This window comes from Chiloscyllium plagiosum, unplaced genomic scaffold (genome assembly GCF_037043375.1).
Source record: "Chiloscyllium plagiosum isolate Xiang-an unplaced genomic scaffold, Cpla_swu_hap1 HiC_scaffold_37, whole genome shotgun sequence".
Classification (NCBI taxonomy): domain Eukaryota; kingdom Metazoa; phylum Chordata; class Chondrichthyes; order Orectolobiformes; family Hemiscylliidae; genus Chiloscyllium; species Chiloscyllium plagiosum.
Genome location: NW_028270175.1, coordinates 14,680,175 through 14,704,602, shown reverse-complemented (window position 1 = coordinate 14,704,602; position 24,428 = coordinate 14,680,175). Strand labels below are relative to the sequence as shown.

The window sequence follows — 24,428 nt, the reverse complement described above, 5'->3', positions numbered from 1 at the left end:
CTCTTTCTTTTCTGAATTCTTATTGTAATTTATCCGGCTGTTTTTGGACAGGACATACCTGGGCAATTTCCATACTGCTGGGTAATCGCCAGTGTTGCAGCTGCACTAGAACAGCTTGGCTGGGGGCTCAGCTAAGGCTGGAACAGTACTATTGCCGTAATGTTGTCCGGGCTTCCAGCTGTTTCTTAATATCATCATGGAATCAATCAAATTTGGTGAAGACTGGTATAGTTGCCATCTCCATGTCATCCACTTGGCACTTCTGGCTGAAAATATTTGCATGTGCTTCAGTCTTGTCTCTGACTGATGTGCAGAGCTTCCCCATTACTAAGGAAAGTTTGTGAGGCCTCCTCTTGTTCATTGTCTAATTGTTTACCATCATTCACAACTAGATGAGGTAAGAATACAGAGCTTAAATCTGATCTGTTGGTTGTGGAATTGTGTGCTGCTTCTGCTGTTTGGTATGTATGTAGTCCTGTATTGTAGCTTGTGTTAACACCTCATTGTGTTGACATCTCATTTTTAAGCATACCCTCATTCAGTCTTCCTTGAGTGAGGACTGATCGTCTAGCTTGAGTGGGGGAGTGGGGGAATGCTGGTCTATGAAGTTACAAGTTAAAGTTCAATAGAGTTCTCTTGAGGGTCACAGTATCTCATGGGTGACCATTTCTGAGTTGATAAATCTGTTTGAATCTACTTCATTAACTAAGCTGGTAGTGCCACACAACCTGATGGAAGGTATCCTCAATCAGAAGACAGGAGTTTGTCGCCACAGGAACTGTGGGGGGGGGGGGGGGGGGTCACTCCTGCCAAAACTGTCTTTGCCAAATACATGACGAGCAGGTAGATTGATGAGGATAAGGTCAAGTAAGTAAGTTTTCCCCTCTTGGTTCCAGAACCACCTGCCACAGAACTTGTGTAGAAGGTAAGTCATTTAGTTTTTAGGCTAACTTGCTCATAGTGGAGCTCAGTCTGATGTCTTGAATTGGACATAATAATTTGCACTGGCAATCTCATCAGTTCTTCTTTGTGATAGTGCCACCTGAAACAACAGTCAGAGCCTCAGATTAACATTACTCCAAAAGATTGCAGGTATTCAGGACAGAAATTGGTGGGTGTCTGTCTGGACTATATGTTCAGGTCCTTTGAAACAGTCTTGAATACATGACTTCTGCCTCAGGGATGAGAGAGCTAACTGTTGAGCTACAGAGAATCCCTTGCTTTTGATCCTAATCTTGTAGTGACTGGTTCTAAAGTGGCACTGGATACAGTCTCTTGAGTTGATGTAGTGTTGAAGTTAATGAGTGAGAAGAGGGAGAAAAATAAATAGCCAGTCCCCCTACTCAGCAAAGTGAAACGCCTCCGATTAGTGAGAAAGTTTAGCTGATTGTTTTCCATCATTTTTGATTGAAACTGTCAGTTTGTCAGGTCACCAAAGGTCGCTGAGCACTCATGGTATTAACTAGAATGAGAAATGTGCCAACATGGAACATTGGCACTAGCTGGAATCCAATTGTGTCCCTATCCAAAAAGCTAATCCTAAAATTATAGCTTCATCAACCTGGTCACAATTAAGCAATCTCCTTCCTTGTAATCGCAGTTGCCACATGACACATTAAGACTCCCACTGATGGTTTCTTATATTTTCCACTAGCAATTGGCCTGATGGCAGGCAGTGGGCTGATTTAATGTTGATGTAAATTACATCTTAAAGAGTTAATGGTGGATTTCCTTGGTGAAACCAGCCTGCAATTTACCTGGATAGAATTACTGAAATCTCTATTTACTACTCTGTTTGTGGGATAGTGGAGTGGTGAGGTACAGGCACTTAGCAATATAGCTCACACACAAACCTTGTACTTACATTATTCAGACTATGTTACACAATATTTGATTATCCCAGGAGCCAATTTGCCCTAAAACCATTAAAGTAATTATAGAGTAAATAAGGAACAGATTTCCTTTTCTCTCTTTCTTTAATTCTGATGCAGCTGGTCTTCATTCTTTGTTTTCTTGTGAATTATTACTGTCGAGCAAAGCAAATTCTTGTGATATTGTAGAGTATGTAATTTAACTGTTCGGGCTCTGAGCAACTTGCTTTATTCCATCCAATTGCTTCCCTCCTCACTTCTAGTTTATGCTTGGGACAGTTTAACAAGTGCAGAACCCCAGAATGCTTGTTCAAGTGAGTGTTGTTCAGTTATCAGGACAGGCAGAATTCATGCAGTATATTCTGCAGCAAAGAGATGGTTGTGGGATGATCTAATGGAGGACTTTTAAATTAAGAAGGTATTTGTTTTCATTTGTGGGGAAGATCAAAAGCAAGAGCCATAAATATAAGATGGTCACTAACAAATTTTAATAAAGAATTAAAAAGAACAGTGAGAATGTGCTAGCTGTTACCACAATGAGTAACTGAGATGTTTTTAAGGGGAAAGTGAGGTGAACACAAGTGAGAAAAACATCGTAGGATATGTTGATTGTGTGAGAGGAGACTTGTGTGCAACATAAACTTAGGCATGGACCTGTTGGACTGAGTGGTCTGTTACTGATCTATACATGCTATGTAATTCTATGTTAGCATTCTGTTAACCCCAATTCTAGCAAGTCAAAATATATCCTGTTATAAGACACAATTAAAATTCACTATTACAAACTGGAGCACAGAGGCTGCTGAATGGTGTGTTCCCTGGACTGCTTTCTGAGACATACTGTTGTCATCTGTAACAGAGCTTTCAGTGAGTTTGGGGGAGATTGAGCTAGTGTTGATGAGAAGTTGAGAATAGATCGTTAGTAATGACAGTGCATGACTGAATTTGAGAAACACTATGGTTTACTGTTATGCTCCAATATACATTCTGGCCAAGCCAATGATATTGGATTGAGATTGTGTTTTCAACTTGTTGCTTGTCTGATATTTATTGAGCTGCTACAACAATCACAAACATTAGGCTGGCCAAATGACACATTTCTCAAGAGACATTGGCTGTCATTGTATATAACTCTGCTTCGGAGTTCACTAACAGTTGTTTCGACACTGCGGAAGCCAGTTCAGATTAGGCTGTTAACTAATTAACTATGTATTCTCAATTACAGTTCTGACAGCATGCTTCATTTGCATTTAAAAAAATTGAACAGGCCAACATCGTTCCTGAAAAAAATAGACATTTTTAGATATTGTCTGTTCTCTGTTCCTCTCCTCAAGAGTGAGAGAAGCAGTGAGGTATGGAAGGAAGCTTTTGTGGAAAATAAAGGCATTGACAGTCAGGTAGAATGGCTGGTTCATGTGCTGTAGCCTTTATAAAGCTCTTAGTAACTCTTAAGTGTCGGGGTCTTTACTTTTATGCTCTCTTCAGCTTATGACTTTCTTGTCCATTAGAGTGAATAAAGAGGTCAGGGGTGGGGAGTTTAATTATGGAGTTTGTGCTTGAGTACAAAAGGCAAAACCCAATCAGTGCCTTATGCAGAGGTACAGTCCCTAGGTATTAGCAGGCATCCTGTATCTAACCCATGTAGAAGTCTGGCAATGAATTTTGTCTGCACTGCAATTGAACACGAGTTTGTTCTCACCTGACGTTTACACATATGCAGCTTCCAGCATATGTCAGCAAATAGACCTGTCGCTGCTGCTGGCCCCAAGGCCAAGAGACAACAAGACGAATTGTGGTGTCCTCACCACAGTCCCACCTTGAGTCAACTAAGGCTAGTTTAGGTGAGATTTAGTAGAATTGCAAAACAGTCTCAAGGGATTTACTGCTGTTGCTGTGTGTATCAGGACATACTGAACTTGGCAATCTTCTTAATCTGTATGGCATGGGACCATAATGTGCTCTAATCCATCAATCCATGGGTTGAATCAATGCTTTGTAATGTCAAGAGTCGATTTTTAAAAATTTGTTCACTGGATATGGGTATAACTAGCCAAGCCACCATTCATTGACCATCCCTAAGTGTCTTTGATAAGATGATGGTGAGCTGCTTTCTTGAACTGTTGCAGCCCACAGCTGTACTGTTAGGAAGGAGGTTGCAGGCTTGTGACTCAGCTTCAATGAAGGAACTGCAATACAGTTCCAATTCAGGAAGGTGTAAGGCTTGGAGCGCAACATGCAAGCTGCCCTTCCTATTCTAGATGGCAAAGGCTTGTGTTTGGAACAATATGCTACATTTTAATCATGTTGGAATGGTGGACTCCAACTTGTTGCCAATCTACAACTGTATCCTTGAGTGGAATTGTGTGAAACCCCCAGAATTTGGAAACAGGGCAAGCAGGGGCACTTAATTATACTGCCCCATGTCAGCACACCTCAAAACCACAGACAAGGTACACAAATACCCGAAAGATGTAAAATTATTCTTCTAAACAATTAAAGAAAATAATCATCTGGCAAAATGCCAAGAACTGACCCTCACCTGATGTGGAGGATCAGATGTAAGGGGCAAAAAGGAGCTGATTTTCTACTAATTAACATCTAACAATCAAAACCTTTAGACCTAGAATGATAGACCCTGATCTCTCTGACAATTCTCTTGTCCAATGAGCTCATATTCTGTGACAGAGAGTACAGTGCTCTATGGATTTAGAATAACAGTTTTGTTTTAACAGTAACAATACTTAATGATAGAATCTTGTGATGGATATCTATGGTGAATGATGTAACTATTGACTTTGCAGTGATGCTGGATACAATTACAAACTTACAGTAAATCAAATAAACCATTTAGGCCATTTCCCATTAATAGATTTGACTTCAATGCAATTTTGCATGTCTTTCTCGGTGGTTTATCTTACTTGGGGAGAACAGATTCACAGATTCCACCAGTGATATGAATCATTATATTAACTTACTTTTCATCAAGTCATCATAAGGTGAATTGATGTGTCCCTTGATTGCAGGCCATTCATATTTGTCGGCAATCCCCAAAGCTAATTTGTTGCTGTGTTTTTCATTTTCATATTTAAATGTTACCCCAATCTTCTACCTTCCTGAAGACTATCTCTGAGCTGGGGGCTTTCCCCTAAAGAGCTTAACTCATGCTGGTGTGCAGCCCTTTGAGGCACTGGAAGCTCCTTGTACCTCATCGTCTTCTCACATGTGAAAAATGGTGACTTGGATGAGGAAGCAAAGAACTTTCAAAACAAAATCTTTATGATATTGTACAAATCCACAATACCACAAGGTGTAAGCAATGTAACACAAGGGTGTTTTGTTTCCAGTTAATTATGGTGCTTTGTATAGCAATGTCTCCATGTAGACTCTTGTGCTAGCCCCCCTGTGGGAAGTGGGAATCTCTTGGTGTTTTGAGAAATACCTAAAAAGGTGATTATGTCTAATTTATGCATTGCTGAATATATGTTTAAATGATATGTTAGCTTGGGCACTCTTTCAATTTATTGGAATTAACACTGAATTAAAGAGACAGCTTCATGGCAGTAGTGGCATGTTATTGTTCCTTTAAGAAATAATCAGATACAGAGTTAGAAGCATGTTGAACAATGTCAATCTATGGATTTCTGTTAACTTGCAGGGAACTGATGATCATCACCTCAAAGCGAATTAGAATTTAAGCAAGCAATTGAAAACCTAGTCTGCAGAATTAATGTATTCCAAATGTGATTTTAACCTGGTTCTGTTGGCAGTATTCTCCTTCCTCTCGTCAGAACGATATAGGATCCAAGATGCAATCTAGGTCAATATTTCCTGTGCACTACTGAGAGAATGCTGCACTATTAGAAATGGCTATTATGGTATGATTTAGTAAAGAGCAGGGAATACACATGGTGCCTTGGCTAACATTCATCCCCTACACAAAATTGATTAACTGGTCTCATTTGCTGTTTGTAAGGCCATGCTGTGGTCTGTTTGCCTATAAAACAAAACAGTGACGACACTTCAAATTAATTCATTGGCTGTGAAGTGATTTGAATTGCTCTAAGGATATAATAGTTCTTACTTTCTTCTATAACTTTGCTAGGCATTTGGCTTAGTCTGACTGAATTCAATGATCTAACATTATGCATTCCACTATGAATTGCTTTTCAAACACTTGATTAGTGTTTATTGTTAGGATATGCAAGCTTCTGAAAAGATTTCTTTTATTACCCCTCACTGGTTACACTTGAGAAGGTTATGGTAGGAAGGATCCCATGTAGGTTGAGTTTAGGTAAACTGTTTTAAGTGTACATGCACGTCTATGTAAAAATTTAAATGCCCTATGCGCTTAAACTAATATGCCATGCTTCATGAAAGAAAATTACAGGTATCGTTGGTTGTAGATTAAAAGAAGATTGCAGAAATACGAAAAGGCAATTCCATGGAGAAATTTGAAAACAAGAATGAGACGATATAACTTTATATCATTGGCAAACTTACGTACATTCTTGCATACATTTTCTTCAGTCCTCTCAACTAAGTCATTGATACGCATCCTAAACAGCTGGAGCCCAAGCATAATCCATGTGATATCTTACTAGTTCCTGCCTGTTAATCCTAAAATGGTCCATCTATTCCTACTTTATTGATTAACAAATCCTTAATCCAAGTTATTATACCGAAACCATGAGCTCTAATTTTGTGTATTATCCTCCTTTATATTTTATTGAAAATCCAAATACATTGCATCCACCGGTTACTCCTTATCTGCCTAAAAGAATGCTACAGGTCGCTCTGCTATGTGTGTTTTGTTAACATGAATTTGCTGTCACACGACTGACGAATTGAGGACACTGTTTCTAAAGTACACACTTTCAAGACGTGTGTTAACTGGAATGTGATTACATCACCAACACCTTAAGCACTGTATCTAAATTGTGATTTTTCTGTAATGCGGAGTTGCACATGAATGCAACTGTCGCATTATAGAAGAGCTACCTGTAATAGATTTGTTAAATATTGATTCCCTCCTATAATTTTGTGTTACATTTGCCCAAATGATTTTCTAAATGCTGTGTTGCCACACCCTAAATAATATAGCATTGCTGAGAATCTAATAAGGCCCCAAACTGGGAAACTGACCATGAGAATTTAAAAATAATTAATATATATTTTTGATAACATATACATGTAATACTTGTATAGCTGTACAATATGCCAGATGCTTTGGGGACATTCAGTGCAGCCTAGCCATCAAATAGATAAATCATTGCTTTAGATCTGTCCTGTCAGAGCCAGGGTCAAAATCCGAGCAGCTGCTTTGTGGATTTTCTGCTCTAAGTCTGGTTGAAGAATCAACAGGAAAAAGGTAGAATCCTTTTTTGCACCACACTGTCAGGTTCCATATTTAATACCTAATTCTAACTCCCTACCTCCTTTCTGAAGCCCTCAATAAGCTCTTATTTGTTATGTTGCTTGTCTGACATCCAATGATAGATGAGGAGAAATATCCTCCACCTAAACTGTGAACAGTGTAAGACCAAAAGTATTGTCATTATTTCCCACCAAGAATGTTGTTTCCTTGCTAGGTATTCCTTTCCCCTTTCTGATCACAGTCCCAGTTTGAACCAGACAATTTGATTCTGAGCTGAGCCCAACATTATATCTATTCTGTTACCACAATCATCATTTTTCCTCTAACATCATTATCTAGCTTTCAGGGGAGGTAATGATATTGTGCTAATGTTTCTAAACTAGAAGGCCAAGCTAGGTTCAAATCACACCATGAACTGATGGAATTTAAATTCAATTAATAATTCTAGAACTGAACACTAGTCTCAGTGATGATGACCATGAAGCAATTGTTCGTTGTTGCAAAAACCTAGCTGGTTTGCTGATCACCCTTGGGGAAGAAATCTGCCAACTTTAACTGGGCTAGCCTACATGTAACTTCAGACCAACAGTTAGGTGTTTCACTCTTACCTGACATCTGAAATAGCCTTGCAAACCATTAAGTTCAAGGACATGACTCTATTAGAGAGGGAAACAAATGCCCTTCTTGGTGATATTCATATCACATGAAAAATGAACATGGTCCTGTTTGCTGCTGTAAACCATATCCATGACTTTGTTACTCCCAGACTCCAGTACTTTAATGGCCTCCTGATCACCACCTTCTGCAAACTGAAGCAAATCTGAAGTTCAGTTACTTGTATCCTCAGTCTTCTTTATCTATTATCCCTGTACCCCCCCCCCCCCCCCCCCCCGATCTTTGGTTCCAGCAGTACGGCAATTCTGGGATCTTTAATTTAAGGCAAACAAAGGGCTAATTCACAGAATATTTCAGCAGCCACCTCAAGATCAACTTCAAGACTCTGGAAGGAACAAGAGAAACAGAACACTATCAAGAAATAGTGAGTGAGAAAAGTAATAGCTGTGTATGTTTATATTACATGGTACAATACTTTTGCACTGATTAGATATAATGTAGCACTGGATTATTAAGCCTGTCACCATTACATGCAATACTCTAAAAAAGCCATTAAACCCTTCTGTTTTCTGTCCTGAGCCTTGGCCTCTCAAATCAAAAATGAAAAATGAGGCCCATATTTGTCATGCACAATGTCAATTTGACAGACACAAGGTTCTCTCTGGAGTTGGAAAGAGAAACCAGAAAGTATTGTTCCACTTTTAAATAGACGTTGAGATGTTTACAACACAGAAGGAGGCTATTCGCCCCATTGTGTCCGCACAGGTCAACAAAGGTCTGATTTCCTGGGCATTTAGATCATAGTCCTGGAGGCCATGGCAACACAAGTGAATATCTAAATACTGCTTAAATGTTATGAAAGTTTCTGACTAAACCACTCTTCAGGCAGTGAGTTTCAGACTCTGACCACAGAATTCTCCTCAACTCTCCTCTTAGCCTCTTAACTTAAATCTATGCCTCCTGGTTATTCAACACCCCCCCCCCCACCCCCTTTAATAAGGGGAAATGTGCCTTCCTATCTATCTTATCTATGCCCTGCATAATCTTATACACCTCAATCAGGCCCTATCTCAACCTTCGATTCTCGAAGGAAGTCAAACCCAGCTGATCCAATCTGTCCTTATAGCTCAAACTATCCTGCCCAGGCAGCATCCTGGTAAATTTCCTCTGCACACTTTCTCATCTAACCGTATCCTTCCTGTAATGTGATGACCTGAACTATATACAGTGTTACAGTTGTGGCCTATCCAGTGTTTCATAAAGTTCCGGCATAACCTCCTCACTCTTGTCTTCTGTGTCCTGGCTAATAAAGACAAGTATACTATATGCCTCTTTAACCACCTTATCTACCTGCCTTGCTATCAACTGGCATCTGGGGAAATGCATACCAAGCTTCCTCTGATCTTCAGTACTTGTAATAATATAACAATGTAATCTGTTGCCTTGTTAGCCGTCCTCAGGTACATTGCTTCCATTTGCCGTTGCTGTTCTCAGCTGACTAGTTCATTGATATCCTCCTGCAGTTTAGAGTTATCTTGTGACCTGTGACCAGAGAAGATTTGAAAATTACTGCTTAGGGTCCTCCTATCTCCTCCCTGCCTCCCTTAACAGCCTGACTTACATCTCTTCTCAGCTTGCAGATTTATCTACTTGTAAGGCTGCTAAATCTGTTGGTAACTCCTTTCTCTTTATGTTCATTTCTTTTAATATTTTACAGCCTATCACCCTAATGTCTTTCGCTGTGTTGTCTTTATCCATTGTGAAGACAGATGCGAAGTGTTCGTTGAGCATTGTGTCCGTGTTTTCTAGTCAAAAAGGATGGCGCTGGAAAAGCACAGCAGGAACAGGAGAGTCGATATTTCGGGCATAAGCCCTCCATCAAAGGCTTATGCCCGAAACGTTGACTCTCCTGCTCCTTGGATGCTGCCTGACCTGCTGTACTTTTCCAATGTTCCCTATGTTCCCTTTTTGACTCTGACTCTCCAGCTTCTGCAGTCCTCACTTTCTCCATGTTTTCTAGGTCCACCCAGAGAGTACCTCTATGTTGCCTACTCTTTCCCTAATTATTCCTTTGATTTCCATGTTTTAAAAAAAATCTTTGAGTTTTTCTTTACCTGCCAATGCTTTATTGTGTACTTTTCTAATTTTCTTTTTTAAGACTCTCCCCTCACTAGTTATATTCATCAAGGGACTCTGCTGTATTGAGCCCTCTGTATCTAACATAAGCTTCTCTTTTTTTCTTTCTTATTCCTAACCTTTATGTCCTTGACATCCATGGCCTTCATTCCTTGCTTTGTCTTTGTGGGAACATATTTGCCCTCTGTTCTCACTATTTCCTACTTGAATGCCTCCCCCTGCACTGATACAGTTTGATCTGCAAGCAGCTGCACCAAGTCCACTTGGGGCAAATCAAACCTTTGTTTAGTAAATTCCTTCCAAGTTCATCCTTCTCCTTTTTCTATAACTATCCTAAATCTAACTGAATTATGGTCAATATTTCCAAAATGCTCCCAAACTGATACACCTTCCACCTGCCCAGGCTCATTTCCAAATATTAAGCCCAGAACTGCCATCTCTCTTGTTGGGCTTTCTATTCACTGACTAAAAACTTTCTCCTGGATGCAATTTAAGAATTTTGTACACTCCCGACCTTGCACACTAAATATCCCACATGATATGTCTCTAGTTAAAATTTCTTATTATTTATTTTATACTTCTCTGAAATTTGATTCCATATTTGATCCTCAATCTCCTGACTGTTTGGCCAATGGTGCACACACATTAGTGTTTTTTTTATTTCTACCCATATAATCTCATTTGATGGTTTTTCCAAGATAAAGTCACTCCTTGGTGTTGTATTTGATTCCTTTATTGATATTTCCATTGCTTTTCTACAAACACTTGCTTAAGCTGCAGGGTGACCACATCTTGAAGCATATTATCCACGAACCTCTCAGCCTCGTGAATGCACCATAGTTCTACTCAGATAGCACTCAAGCTGCAAGGCTGAGATCTCAAGTTTCTCAAGCTGGAGACCAGTGGTGTCCTGGATTTCCCACATAGTGCAGGATGTGCAAACTATAGGCCTGAGCTCCCCCAGACATACCTTAACTAAACTGAATATGGACCCATGCTTTTAATTTACCCTTAGTTTTATTTATGAATTGGATAAATCCAATTTGTTTTATTTCAAAAATGTACTTTATTCATAAAAATATCTTTAGTACATATGTAGTCAATGAAGCAGTTTGGTTCTGTACAGTAGTATAAGAAGAAACAAATAAATGTTGGAGTTTGACTCTGTCCAACAAACAAACTTGTACAAAATCTTATTTACATTAGTTTGAGCACATGAGGGGCGGACTCTCATTTAACTTTGACAGAAAGAACTCAGACCAGTCTTTCCCCACTATACCTTGGGGCAGCTGCTTCAGACTTTAGTGCACCCCTCAGCACATAGTCCTGGACCTTTGAGTGTGCCAGTCTGCAACATCTGGTCGAGGTCAGCTCCTTTTTCTGGAAGACCAACAAGTTTCGGGCAAACCAAAGACTGTCTTTCACAGTGTTGGTGGTCCTCCAGGTGTAGTCAATGTTTATCTCTGTTTGTGTCCCGGGGAACAGACCGTAGCATCCTGTGTCATGGAGTTGCTCAGTACAAACCTCAAGAAAAATCACTGCAACTTTCTCCAGACCTCTTTAGCAAAGGCACATTCCAGCAGGAGATGTGTGACAGTATCTACCCACTGTCTCCGCAGCTGCTTCAAGGACAACGTGCAATGGTGCAGAGAGTCCAGGTGTATATTAAGGATCTCAAAAGTAGTGCCCTTCTCACTACCAACCAAGCAATGTTTTGATGCTTGTTGGAAGGTTCTGGCAATGAGGTATTCTGCCAAATGACTTTGACAGTCTGCTCAGAGTACAACCCGACAAGATCCAGTCTCTCCTTTTCCCACACGATCTCGAGTATGGTACATGCTGACCACTTCCTGATGGACTTGTGGTCAAAAGGGTTTCTCTACACTAATTTCTCTACAAAGACCAGGTGATACGAATGGTCCAGCTGCTTGCAGCATTCTGTGGCAACAGGCCAGTCCCATCCTTTGCAACACCAGGGACAGGTAGAACTTCAGTAAGTAGTGACTACTTGATATTTGTGTACCAAGGGTCTTGTTTATGTCCTGAGTCCTGTTAGAGTCTGCCACCTGTCTGTCCATTTCTCTGCAAGGGTGCTCACCTCGCTCAGTCCTCTCAATGAATGCTGAAATTGTCCTTGAAAGTTTTTTTTTAATTGGTTTGCAATTAAATAGCTCAGAGAATTGCTCATTGTGTGTTAATATGATGGATGAACAGAAACTGATTCAAAATGCTGACTGTTGCAAAATTCCACACACGCCTACTTCACCTCCCAGAGGAACATGTTTATGAGGGGAATAATGCAGAATTACCCTTGAATGTTGGCAGCAACTAACACTTAAAGATTAAAAGGAAAAGCTGAGTGTAAGCCAGCACTGAATTGCAAACAACTCATTCAGAAGCATCAGGAAAACGAGTTGTGAATCCAGTGCAAAGCTAGGCTGAAGATTGGCAGATGTTAATTTCACTTGCGGTGTTTAAGTTCTTTCAAAGCAAAAGCTGGAGTATGACTGTTATTTTTATATTGTCAGCATGACAGCACCTGAGAAATAAATTCAGTGTTAATGAAACCATTTTATAAAGCAGGCTACCATCTTTCAAATTAAAAAAAGGAACACTCTGGCAATTGATGAAACCAGATGCCAGGGTATGAAGACCATAAATTGTGAGATTTATTCTCATGAATTCAGTAAATTGAATTATGCTATTATTGCTTTTGTTGTTACGTTGAGCTGATGCCAATACTGGAGTGTATAACTTTTCTATTTCTACTCCCAGTGAATGTATAACAAATATAAAGATCCTTCTATGTTGTCCCATTACCCACTCCCAGGACAGATGCAGCATGGACTAGATACAAAGTAAATCTTCCCCTCCACTGTCCCACGCCAGTGTGGGTGGGTGTCACATTAGGCACAGTGCAACCTATAGCATCCCGTCAAACAATCGAGAGTAAATCCAAATCAGTGTGTCTGTTCATTGATGAGTAAAGTGAATATGATGGGGTTCATATGTCATTGCTGCTCTAATGCCTCTTGGTGGCAGGAGACACAGGGGAGACATGTTCATGTTGCTGCTGCCACATTGCTGGCTGAAGCTAGACTTTTCAAATTCGCAAGAGTAACTGAAGGGTGGCGCTCTCTTTGCTTCCAATAGACCTCTAGGCTTCCACTTTGTAACTCTGTAAACCATCACAAGTGAGCTTGCCTACTCTTCATAAGGTGGGTGGGGTGGATATCAGGAGTGAAAACTTTATCCTTTTGGAATATCAATATATTTGCTTGGATGTTAGCGTAGGCTTTGACTGGGTCTTGGGAACAAATAACAAAACAAAGTAGCTAAAAATCTAATCTTCAGGCAAACTGATCAAAAGTCCTCCAGACAAATGTAAACATAATCAGTTATCAAATGAATACCCTAGTTACCATGTGCCTGGTTTGATTCAAGATGTTACACCTCAAGGGTCCTGGATGAAGGACTGTCACTTTAATTCTTCCCTTTCTGGAGCATTTATTTTGGAATGAACACATTGAAACACTTTGAGCTAATTGCTGCTGAATTTGCAGTTTACAATCTGATACTTTAGCCTCCATCTGCCCAAGGCAAGTAAGATGAATCCACTGGAGACAGCTGGTACATCACTGCAAGAATATTAAACAGGGACTGAGCAATGAAGAGTGAGAGGATCAAGGGCAGGAATGAATCACAAAGCAGTTCTTCTCACAAAGACTAGTAAAACCTGTGAATCTTTCCCAAGTAAGTGTGGTATGTCCGGGTCAATTAAAATGTTCACTACTGAAAACAATAGATTTTTTGTTGGGAAGGGTATCAAGGGATGTGGTTCAGAAGCAGACAATTAGAGTTGAGGTGCAGATTAGATTGAGTGACGGAGCAGGTTTGAAGAGCTGAATGGCCTCTTTCCATTACCTCACCAGCAGAAACAATTAGAACATAGAACAATACAGCGCAGAACAGGCCCTTCGGCCCTCGATGTTGCGCCGACCTGTGAACTATTCTCAGCTCGTCCCCCTACACTATCCCAAAATCATCCATGTGCTTATCTAAGGATTGTTTAAATCTCCCTAATGTGGCTGAGTTGACTACATTAGCAGGTAGGGCATTCCATGCCCTTACCACTCTCTGAGTAAAGAATCTGCCTCTGACATCTGTTTTAAATCTATCACCCCTCAATTTGTAGTTATGCCCCCTCATACAAGCTGATGTCATCACCCTATGAAAAAGACTTTCACTGTCTACCCTATCTAATCCTCTGATCATCTTGTATGTGTCTATCAAATCCCCCCTTAGCCTTCTTCTTTCCATTGAGAACAGACCCAAGTCTCTCAGCCTTTCCTATCAAGACCTTCCCTCCAGACAGTTCTCTGTATCTACCTGATTAAATCCTTATAACATTTTAAAATTCAATATATCACTTCTCAATTTTCTGTATGCAGGAGAATACAAGCCAAGATATGCATCATCATTATTTAAAGAAACTAAACGCTTTCTTGCTGCTAGGTCAGTTTCTCGCATTGCCACAACATGATTTTCTGAGTCCACCTGCTATCTTGCCTACTGGGCTCCAATAAATTCTCACTGATTTCAGACAGGAACTATGTAAAACTAAGAGACTGTGTTAGCCTTGAACACCTCCAGACCTGAGGGTCACAAATCTGCCAAAATACTCAACTTACCTCTGAAACTCGTGCTATCTGAAGCTCTGAAACCAGCTTAGTCTCTGCAAACAAACAAGTTCTGAGTCATATCAGGGAAACAACATGGAGGTGAGCGGTTTTCAGAGAGAGCTTTGGTATTTTCTCAGATTGGAAATGTTTTGTTAGCCCATGAAGAATATAACCATGATCTCAGGCCATTGGTCTGCCACTGGTGCAGGTCTGCAGTTGGTATATGCACTTGTCTGGCAATGATATAACGTTAGTAGAGGGTTACCACAGATACTTGTCTGCCACGAATACGGTTTTGGCCCTGGAGCAGGGGTAGCATTTGTGCTAGCCTGGCAGTGACACAGTCTAGGGTTAATAAAGATCAGTTACTAATAGAGGTTTGAATTGGTAGAGTTCAGTTAATGATCCTGGACTGCCAGTGGTATTTATCCTGTATATGTACAAACCAAGGATTGGAACTGACTTGCTACTGATGCAGATCTGGCATTGACTGAGGTTTGCCACTGATAACAGGTCTGTCACTGCTGCTGCTCTGGCACTGATACATGTTTCCTTTTGGTACATGTTGATAGTGTTGCATATTTGCTACTGAAACACTTACAGGCCTGGGATGAACTAAGACTGAAACCGACTTGGCATTGGACTGTTCTCTTATCAATCTGGCCCTGATCATTATTAAAGACATTCTATCAGCACACAATGACCTGCCCTTGTTCTTCTGACTTATAATTGTGTTTTTTTTCTCCCTCTAACCTCTGCAGACGTGGATGAGTGCCAAGTCCATAACGGAGGTTGTCAGCACAAGTGCATAAATACCCAGGAATCCCATTACTGTGAGTGTAAACCAGGGTTCCGGCTTCACACTGATGGGCGTACCTGCATTGGTGAGTATTGCACATACAGACTGACCGTATTTAATTGCAAATCTCTGGCAATCTGTTATGGCTCTGAAGCCCATTCCTATCCAAGTCAGCATTCCTCCCCAGCTTGAGAATCCCTCCAAGTACCTGGGCATTAGGTCATCAAGATCACTTTTGAAGTGTTATTATTCCCTTTCTACTCTTCTTACACTGATGCCATGTTGTTAACTTGTTTCCTATGGTGTCCTAACAGGTTTCTCCTATTTCCATCTTAAACACCACATGTAACACACTATCTGCATTTTACTCATTCACTAGCCTCACTGTCCTGGCTTTTTGTCCATTGAATGCATTTATTCCATCTTTCCCCTATTTCATCTATTCCTTCAGACCAGGCTTGAAACTTTTACTCAGATACTGATCTGCTCCATGACTCCTATGTGCTATCTTCCATCATTGCTGTTTGGTCTCTGGTGCAAGTTTCTATGTCTCACCTTCTCCCTTTCTGCATTTGAAAACTTCCTTAAAAACCTTTTAAAGCTCTTTTGACCCCAGTCCCTGATTCTCTCTCTCTTTGTCTTTCTTTCCTTTTGCCCAATGTCCATTTTTTTTTCCTCACAAGATATTTCTGACATGAGAAACCCTATATGAACACTTGCTGTAAATTAACTGCAGTTGCCCAGTTCCCTTCTCATGCAGTCTCTTTGTTCCTGTACCATGGTTCTCACTATTTACACAAGACCATAAGACATAGGAGTGGAAGTAAGGACATAATGCATGCTTCTCACCAGCCTTTCTGTTGTCAAATCATCCATACTTTAATTGATTAGTATTATTTTTTAATGAATGTTTATAGAGGTTGATCTGTGCCCACCTCAGATAGTGGGAGTCAGAGGTTGTTAGCTAGGGTGTGCAGCCCTGACTTCTTCAGCTCACACTTCCAATGGATATGGCTTCCCTCTGTGAAAATGGGATTGTAGAATTATCTTAGAAAGGAAGCAAAGGATGTGCTGATTGGGTGAGATTAACTAAAATTGGCAGATGCTTCTATGGAGTATAAAAAGCTATCATTAACCTATTGGGCTGAATAGCCTGCTTCTGCTCTGTATAATTCTACATATTTCTTTCTTGTGTGCTTACGTTTGTAAACATTTGAAATGACCAATTATGTTAAATAATTTTATTATTGTAGTTCAGTAGTTAAATAGTGACATTGGTTCCTAACATGTAGTTTGAATTATTACAGAGCAAACACAATCCTCAGATACTCTTGGCAAAAGTGATTGAGAGAGGGCGACTGTTATTATGTTACTCCCATTTACCGCTGCTCATTATGAGAGGAGTTGTGCTGAGTACAATTGTACCTAGTAGAAGAAAAGTTCTTTCCAAGCCCCATCACATTCTGCTGTCACTTAGAGGGCCAATTCCTGCTGGGTTGGCAGACACTGTATTGACCTTTGCCTCTCATTTTGAGCACAATTATGCAAGTGATAGAAATGGCTGTGATTGAGGAGGAAAGTTTGGAAGATACGATGGAGACTGAATAAATACACCAGGTTTTAATATAGCAACAATATAACTGGAAGGAGCCCAGCAAGCTCTGAATATGGGCCAAAGCTAACTTTGGATCATAATCAGGCTTCTGCCCAGTTTCAGACGATGCTGTCATTAGTGATGACTGAATTACACCCGACTTAGATTTTTGCAACTACTTGATTTCTAAAATGTTTAGCTAAAATCTGGTCAATGTACAGATACAACATGAGTCAGCTCCACATGTGACCAAGATCCAAAACCAGTCAAAAAGTTGAGCTGAACTCTGCTACCAAGGTGATCTCAGCTCTGCTGTCCATATTTGAACCTGGTTGCTAAATATAGGTACACAATACTTTATCCAAAATGCTCAGGACCAGCTGGTTTTCTGAATTAGAGAATTTTTCGAATTTCAGAATAAGTGACAGTCTGATGGTGACATTTTTAAAAATCTTACCAAAGAGCAGACTCACTGTGAGGCCCTGAAACAGAACTGAGGCCTGCCAGTGCTGGGCCATGCCCCCTCCCCACCCCTCATGTCGCATCTGAGTGATATGCATTGAGTGGGTGTGGAGTTGGGTTAATTTTTTGCATGCGAAACAACCATGTTAATGACAAAAAAACTTCACGAGAAAGCTTTTGGTTTTCAGATTTCGGAATTTTGGATAAAGGGTTGTTGACCTGTACTTTGAAAATTGAGAAATTGGAACCAAGCTCATTAGATTGATTTGTCACAGTCACATATCTGTCAAGTTTGGTGGCCTTATTGTGAGTTTGATATTGTGCTCACCATATTTTACACCACAAATTTAAAAAAAACAGCTTGTATCTTAATTGGAAACATAGGCTGTTAGGATACGTAGTCCCTTTGCATGCACTGGGATTATTGGAAAACATGTTGACTGCGGCATCAGCTGTGACTTTGCAAGGAGCACTCAACCTCAAAGTCAGGTTTTGGGTTTGAACCCTTTTCCGGACAACTTAAAGTCTAGACAGGCACTCAGGACTGTATTGTGGGTAGTGCTGTGTTTCATGTGAGACATTGATCTGAGGTCGGTCCTCTCATCATTTGAAATATGTACCAATGTCCTTATTAATATTTATTCTGAACTGACATCTCTTTAACAAATTGACTGGTTGTTGTCAGAATTGACAACAATTGTTATTGTGGGACCGAAGTGGGCATATTGAGTGTCATATTTCTGACATTACAATTGGCGCTGCATCTCATTGTTGCAAAACATTTCCAGACATCTTGAGGTCATAAAAGATGCTCCAGGAATTTAAGTTCTTTCTTTTAAGTTTATTTAACTTGAAAGGAATTTGAAGTGAAATAAAAAGGAACAGGTAACTCTCAATCACACAATTTATATGATTACAAGTTAACATTTACCACATTGAGTGAAGAACTCTTAGACATTTTCTCATCACCTATAAATGAATCTATTAGAACCTTCCTGACCTACTGAAATCTAAAAGAAAAAAAAGGTGACTTCTGTACAGAGTAAAGGTGGCATTCTCTCAGCCCAGGCTGTGCAGATAAAAGCATTCTCATGAAATGATGTTGAAGATTGATGAAAGAATATTACACTTTAAGATGTGGAGTGCACTATTTTCTTGGCTGATTGTTTGCACCTTTAAGGTAATAAAATCTAATCACTGCTGAATAGACACTGATGCCATTCAGGTCTTCGTTGATCTTCTGGACCCTCATCTGATATTTCTGGAGTGTTTCTTCATTTCCTCCATAGCATGATTCAAAATGTTCAGTGTGACATTTGCTCTATGTACCATATTTATATATGGACGTTATCAATCAATGATTCTGAACTGTTTTTTTGTGGATTTGCCAAGTTTTAATGGGCACCCATGGTACTGCTTTCCTTGCTTTATACCCTGGAGGAAATAATTTTACTCTGCCCTCCCCAGAATCAGATTGGCTCCTTCTGTGACACCCTTCCTGATTTCCATTGAACTTAACGGAAAGTTAAATGGGGCAAAGCACAAAACTTTAAGCTTATTTGATTCAGGCTGTTTCCTGCTGTGCAGCTTAGTTTAAAATTAGATCGAGTGTGTCAGAGTACCGTTGGATCTTTTACACCCATCTGAGAGAACCTATTTCTGCATCTCACCCAAAAGTTGGCATCTCTGACTGGGCTTCTTGGAAAACAGGTTTGATAGAGAGAGGAGAAAGTGAGGACTGCAGATGCTGGAGATCAGAGCTGAAAATGTGTTGCTGGAAAAGCACAGCAGGTCAGGCAGCATCCAAGGAACAAGAGAATCGACGTTTCGGGCATAAGCCCTTCTTCAGGAATGATAGAGAGTGACGTGGGACATGGCAGAATGGAAAGGGACCTGGGAGCTAACCTGGGAGTTAGAATCTTGAGGAGTGGTAGAACAGTAATTATTTGGACTACCTCCAGTAGAAACCTTCGTTGGAGATTTATATAATGTTCTGGGTTGCATGGATTTAGTCTCTTTGAACCAGCAGGATTGCCACCCTTGTCTTTGGCAGCACGTTATGCATGGAAACAAAATACCAACACACCAAAATGGGAGAATTCACCTCTGTATTCATGAACCATTGATGCAGAAAGCCCTGATACCATAAATGCTTTCTCTCCCCGTGCCGTGGAATGATGTTTATTTGAAAATGTATTAAAACATGGCTCTTCCACATTATTTAATGCTCCTGTCACACTAACAGGCTAAAGTGTGTATGCGTGTGTGTATTGATACTATTCTGGTCAGTCCTTGAGCCAGCCCCTGAAAAAGGCAGCTACGTTGAGGGAATTGGGTATTGAAGTAGCTATGTAGTGTTCCGAGCTGGCCCAAAGCATGCTCTGTGGTTAGCTTCAGTTACTCTTAATGGGCCACTTGGACTGTAATCTCACCGGGGTGGGGGAATGTCAGGGAGCCTGCCTGCATCTAATAATATTTCACAAGAAAGAAAAATAATCGTGGTGTAATGAAAGTTAAAGGTTTCTTTTGGAGATGCTTATTTAAACAGAGAACAGGAGCTGAATGGCTTAGGCACTAAAATAATAAAGCTGCCTGAAACTAATTGTATCCTTTCAAGGATGGACCACTGTGATTCACAGTGAGCTTTTAAATGCCTGTTGCTGATGGGGAGCTGCAACATAGCAATAATCTTCCTGCCTTTGCCTCTGCTACACTTGGAAAAAGTGAACATGGCAGATGCTGGAGTGTCAGAGTCGAAAAATGTGGCGCTGGAAAAGCACAGCAGATAAGACAACATCCAAGGAGCAGGAGAGTTGATGTTTTGGGCATAATCCTTTCATCAGGAACGTGCAGGGGGAAGAGGGCTGAGAGATAAATAGGAGCTGGGGTGGGGGTGGAGCTGGAGTGAAGGTAGCTATGATTGCGATAGGAGGATGGACATGAGGATTCCTGCATCCACCTATTGCCTTCCTAGCTACCTTCCCCCCAACCCCAACAGCACCCCCCCTTTATCTCTCAGCCCCCTTCCTCCTCCACATTCCTGATAAAGGGCTTAAGCCCGAAATTTCAACTCCCCTGCTCCTTGGATACTGCCTTACCTGCTGCGCTTTTCCAGCACCACACTTTTCGACTCTGTTACACTTGGGCATAAGATACTCATGGGAAGGGGTGGGATAGGCATCTCATACACACATACACGTATACACGCAGACATACACGCAGACACACATACACGCAGATACACATACACGCAGATGCACACGCACGCAGACACATATACGCAGACACACATACACGCAGGCACACATACACGCAGACCCACATACGTGTACACATGCAGACAGACATACATGTCGACACACATACACAGAGACACACATACACGCAGACACACACACACACGTCAAGCCCATGTAGATGTCCAGTGACCTGCCTACTTAAGTTGTCTTCCCATCTCCAGGCCACTGCTACAAGGACTGGAAGATTATGCCGTACTTCTCCATGGTTTCACCCTTCCCCTTTCCTCTATAACTATCTTCAAACCAACAACTCCCCAAGATCTTTTGTTCCTCCAACTCCAGTCTTTCACGAGCTCCTCATTTTCTTCACTTCACTGCTGCCAATTGTACTAGCAGCTGCTGAGCACTAAACCTCTGGAATTTACTCCCGAAACATTTTCTCCTTTCAGCTGTCCCATAAAACTTATGACAGATTTTGGCCACCTGTCCTAGTATCATCTTATCTGACTTAGTGTCAAATATTTGTTCAATAATTACCTCTTTGGAGCATTCAAGGTGCTGTATAAGTACAAGCTGTTCCTGCAATTAACCAGTGGCTCAGTAGGTACTGTTTTCACATCTAAGGCTGGTGCTCTGCTTAAGTTGAGTCAGCATCATAGGGTAATGCCCATATTCCCATAAGCGAGGCATCATTTGCAGAGATAGTAGCCCTAGTAGTCAGAAGCTTGTGGGTTCAAGTTTCTGTTCCAGAGATCTGTGTGTAACAGTCAGGTGGACACTGTCAATGTGTATACTGCTGCTATAGGTTGAGAGGGCATTAGGGCCTTGTTAGGAGAATGGTACAACCTCAGAAAGTGATTGATGGTAATCTACTTGCAAAGCTTTACATTCAAAGTTGAAACTAGACTGGAGAGACCATGTCTGCGGAGGACTGAATGGTTGAGCAGATAATCAAAAGTTACTGGAGATGCCAGAGGGCGTGAGCCTTGTAGAAGCTTCTGATTAGCCTGATAACTGAGTAACTGACTGTCTGCTCCGGACTGTTGAGTATGCTTGCTGACCCTCCATGCAAGAGTAAGTGATGGACAAAACCACTTGCTCCCACCATCCCCGGCTTCTGGTCTCACTAAATATTTGGACTGGGAAGAGATGGAGCATGAAATTAGCTGATCCCTGTAATTGAAGAGCTTCAGGAGATGAACATTCTTGACGTGTTTAGCTGATGAAAAGACGCCTTCAATGTGACAAGTGAACACCAGACCACAGCTTACTGCTGATCAGCACATTCCTGGCCCCATGCTCAAGCCCTGAGGGACGTTGAGATTTTAAAGATATTCATGGTCCGTTGGACCTACACTCCAAGTGGAACTGAATAGGTGCTGACAGCTGCCTGTCAGAGGGCAGTGGTTTTAGGAAATTGGCAGAAAATAGATCTAAAGTTGAGGAAACTTCTCTTGTCTTCCCTCTTCTGAATGTGTTCTGGATTCTGGGCTGGAACGGTGGTGGTCAGTTTTATTATTTGGAATGAAGCTCTGTGCATCAGGTACATTGATTGGGCTTTCACTGATAGGTGTTATTGCATCTTTTACATGTGTGAGTACAGTCCATTCCTCACAGATATATTCAGACTATGAGTTTTGGCTGGTTGTTTGACCATATAGGCCTTTACTGCCAGGCTCAGTCCAATTCTTACCTGAGATCTACTAGTTGCCTTTCCTAAAGAATCACAAGAAAATAGACAGGAGTAGGAACTTATTCTTTTCCTCCCATGAACACAGGCCATTGTAACATTCCCAACTGAGGCTCTCTGTGATGCCATCTCACTGGCCATACACTCATCCTGTAACATCTGGATAAAAGGACACCTACGTCAGACTTCTACTTATTGACTTTAGTTCTGCCTTCAACACCGTAATTCCAACCAAACCCATCTCCAAACTCTGAGACCAAGGGCTCTGCTTCCCCCCTCTGCAACTGAATCCTTGAATTCCTGACCCGCAGGCCACAATAATCCTCAACAGTGACGCCCTGTAAGGCTGTGTACTCAGCTCTTTACTTTACTGCTTCTACACTCACATAACTGTGTGGCCAAGTTCAGCTCTAACTCCAGACGTTTGAATGGACCTCTCATACATTAACGTCGATGTTTCTCAGCACCTTCTCTGTTGCTGTAACAGTATACTGAGGAACCTCGATTACCTGAAAGACATGGGCGGGGTGTATTTCATTTGGTTAATCGAATGCTGGATAATCGTTTGCCGCTGTCATAGTTTAGCCAAGCATCAGGACCTTGAGATCTTGTTCGGATTATCCGAACTTCGGATAATCGAATACCAGATAATTGAGGTTCCTTTGTATTCTGCATTCTGTTCCAGTGCCCTGAGGGACTTATGTAAGTAAAGATTTGTCTGGTTAGCACACAAAACTATATTTTTCAGGTGTATCTCAGTACATATATGAATAAAAGACCAAACCAAACCAAACCAAATCAAAAGATTTGAGACTTCCAAGAATGCAGGAAGGAGACAGAGTGCTTGGTGTTGTGGTGCAATGATAACAATCTCTCTTTCAATGTCAACAAGACAAAAGAACTGATCATTGACTTCAGGAAGAAAGGGGGAGGACACATGTTTATCTACATCAATGGAGCTGAGGTGGAGATTCTAGGAGTGATGATAACCAACAATCTATTCTGGACCTCCCATGCAGAGGCGACACTCAAGAAGGCACAACAACGCCTCTTCTTCCTCAGGTGACTTAGGAAATTTGACATGTCCATAAGGACCCTCACCAACCTTTACAGGTGCATCATAAATCATTGTATCTGGGTACATAATGGCTTGGTATGGCAATTATTCTGCCTGGGATTGTAAGAAACTAAAGAAAGTTGTGTGTACATCTTAGACCATAACGGAAGCCAATCTTGGACCAGCACTGTAGAACAAAGGTCAATGTCATTACCCACTTCACCAGGGTAAATGTTCTCTGTGAGCCCTCACGCTCACTCCATCTCTGCCACCCGAGCCATCTCTCCTCCAACACTCTCACTATTGCCTCCAACATCTTCCCTCATCCCCTGTGACCCAACCTGCCACTAATCTAGCAGGCCACCTACTCTGTCTACTCGCTCGCTCAGATTTCTCCCCACCTGCACCAAAAGTAACAGCTGTGCCATCTAGTCCCATCCCCTGTAATACCTGTCTCTTTCTTATTACTGATGGAGAACAGGCAGCAATAGGGCAGAAGAGTCAAGATGGTGGGCTGACCAACATTTGGCTCCTCACCCCTTAGATGGAAAGCATCCTGACTCTGACCAGTGGTTGACTGACCATGTCTAAGTCCCTGAACTGGTATTGGAGGCTACCTTGATTTACAATGCTGGGATCCTTTGTCCCTTGTTTTGACAGGGGCCTGCTGACAACAAAGACAAGCCTCCTGTCTTTGTGTCTGCTGCATGGCACAACAGAAGTGCCTGGTGGTCTGGCTGAGGGAGCAATCCCACAAATCAAGGCAATGCAAGGCAGGGGTGCTGGAAGTATCCAGATAGGTTCAGAGTGCGTGAGCGAGTGCTATGACAGTGATCGAGGAGTCTGGAAATGCAGCTTGATCCAGTCTGTGAGATGGGTGCATGTCTCTGAGTGTACAATATCCTTACA

At 41.3% G+C, this 24,428-nt stretch overlaps 1 protein-coding gene across 3 annotated transcripts in view; it reads left to right on the top strand.

Annotated features, from left to right (window-relative positions):
* The window catches only part of LOC122540385 (uncharacterized), a 435,023-nt gene that overhangs the window by 268,613 nt on the left and 141,982 nt on the right, over nt 1-24,428 (top strand). For all 3 annotated transcript variants that reach the window (XM_087980369.1, XM_043676046.2, XM_087980370.1), the window contains one exon: nt 15,440-15,562. In XM_087980369.1, coding sequence (XP_087836495.1) covers nt 15,440-15,562 — 123 coding nt within the window. The remainder of the gene's footprint in view (nt 1-15,439; nt 15,563-24,428) is intronic.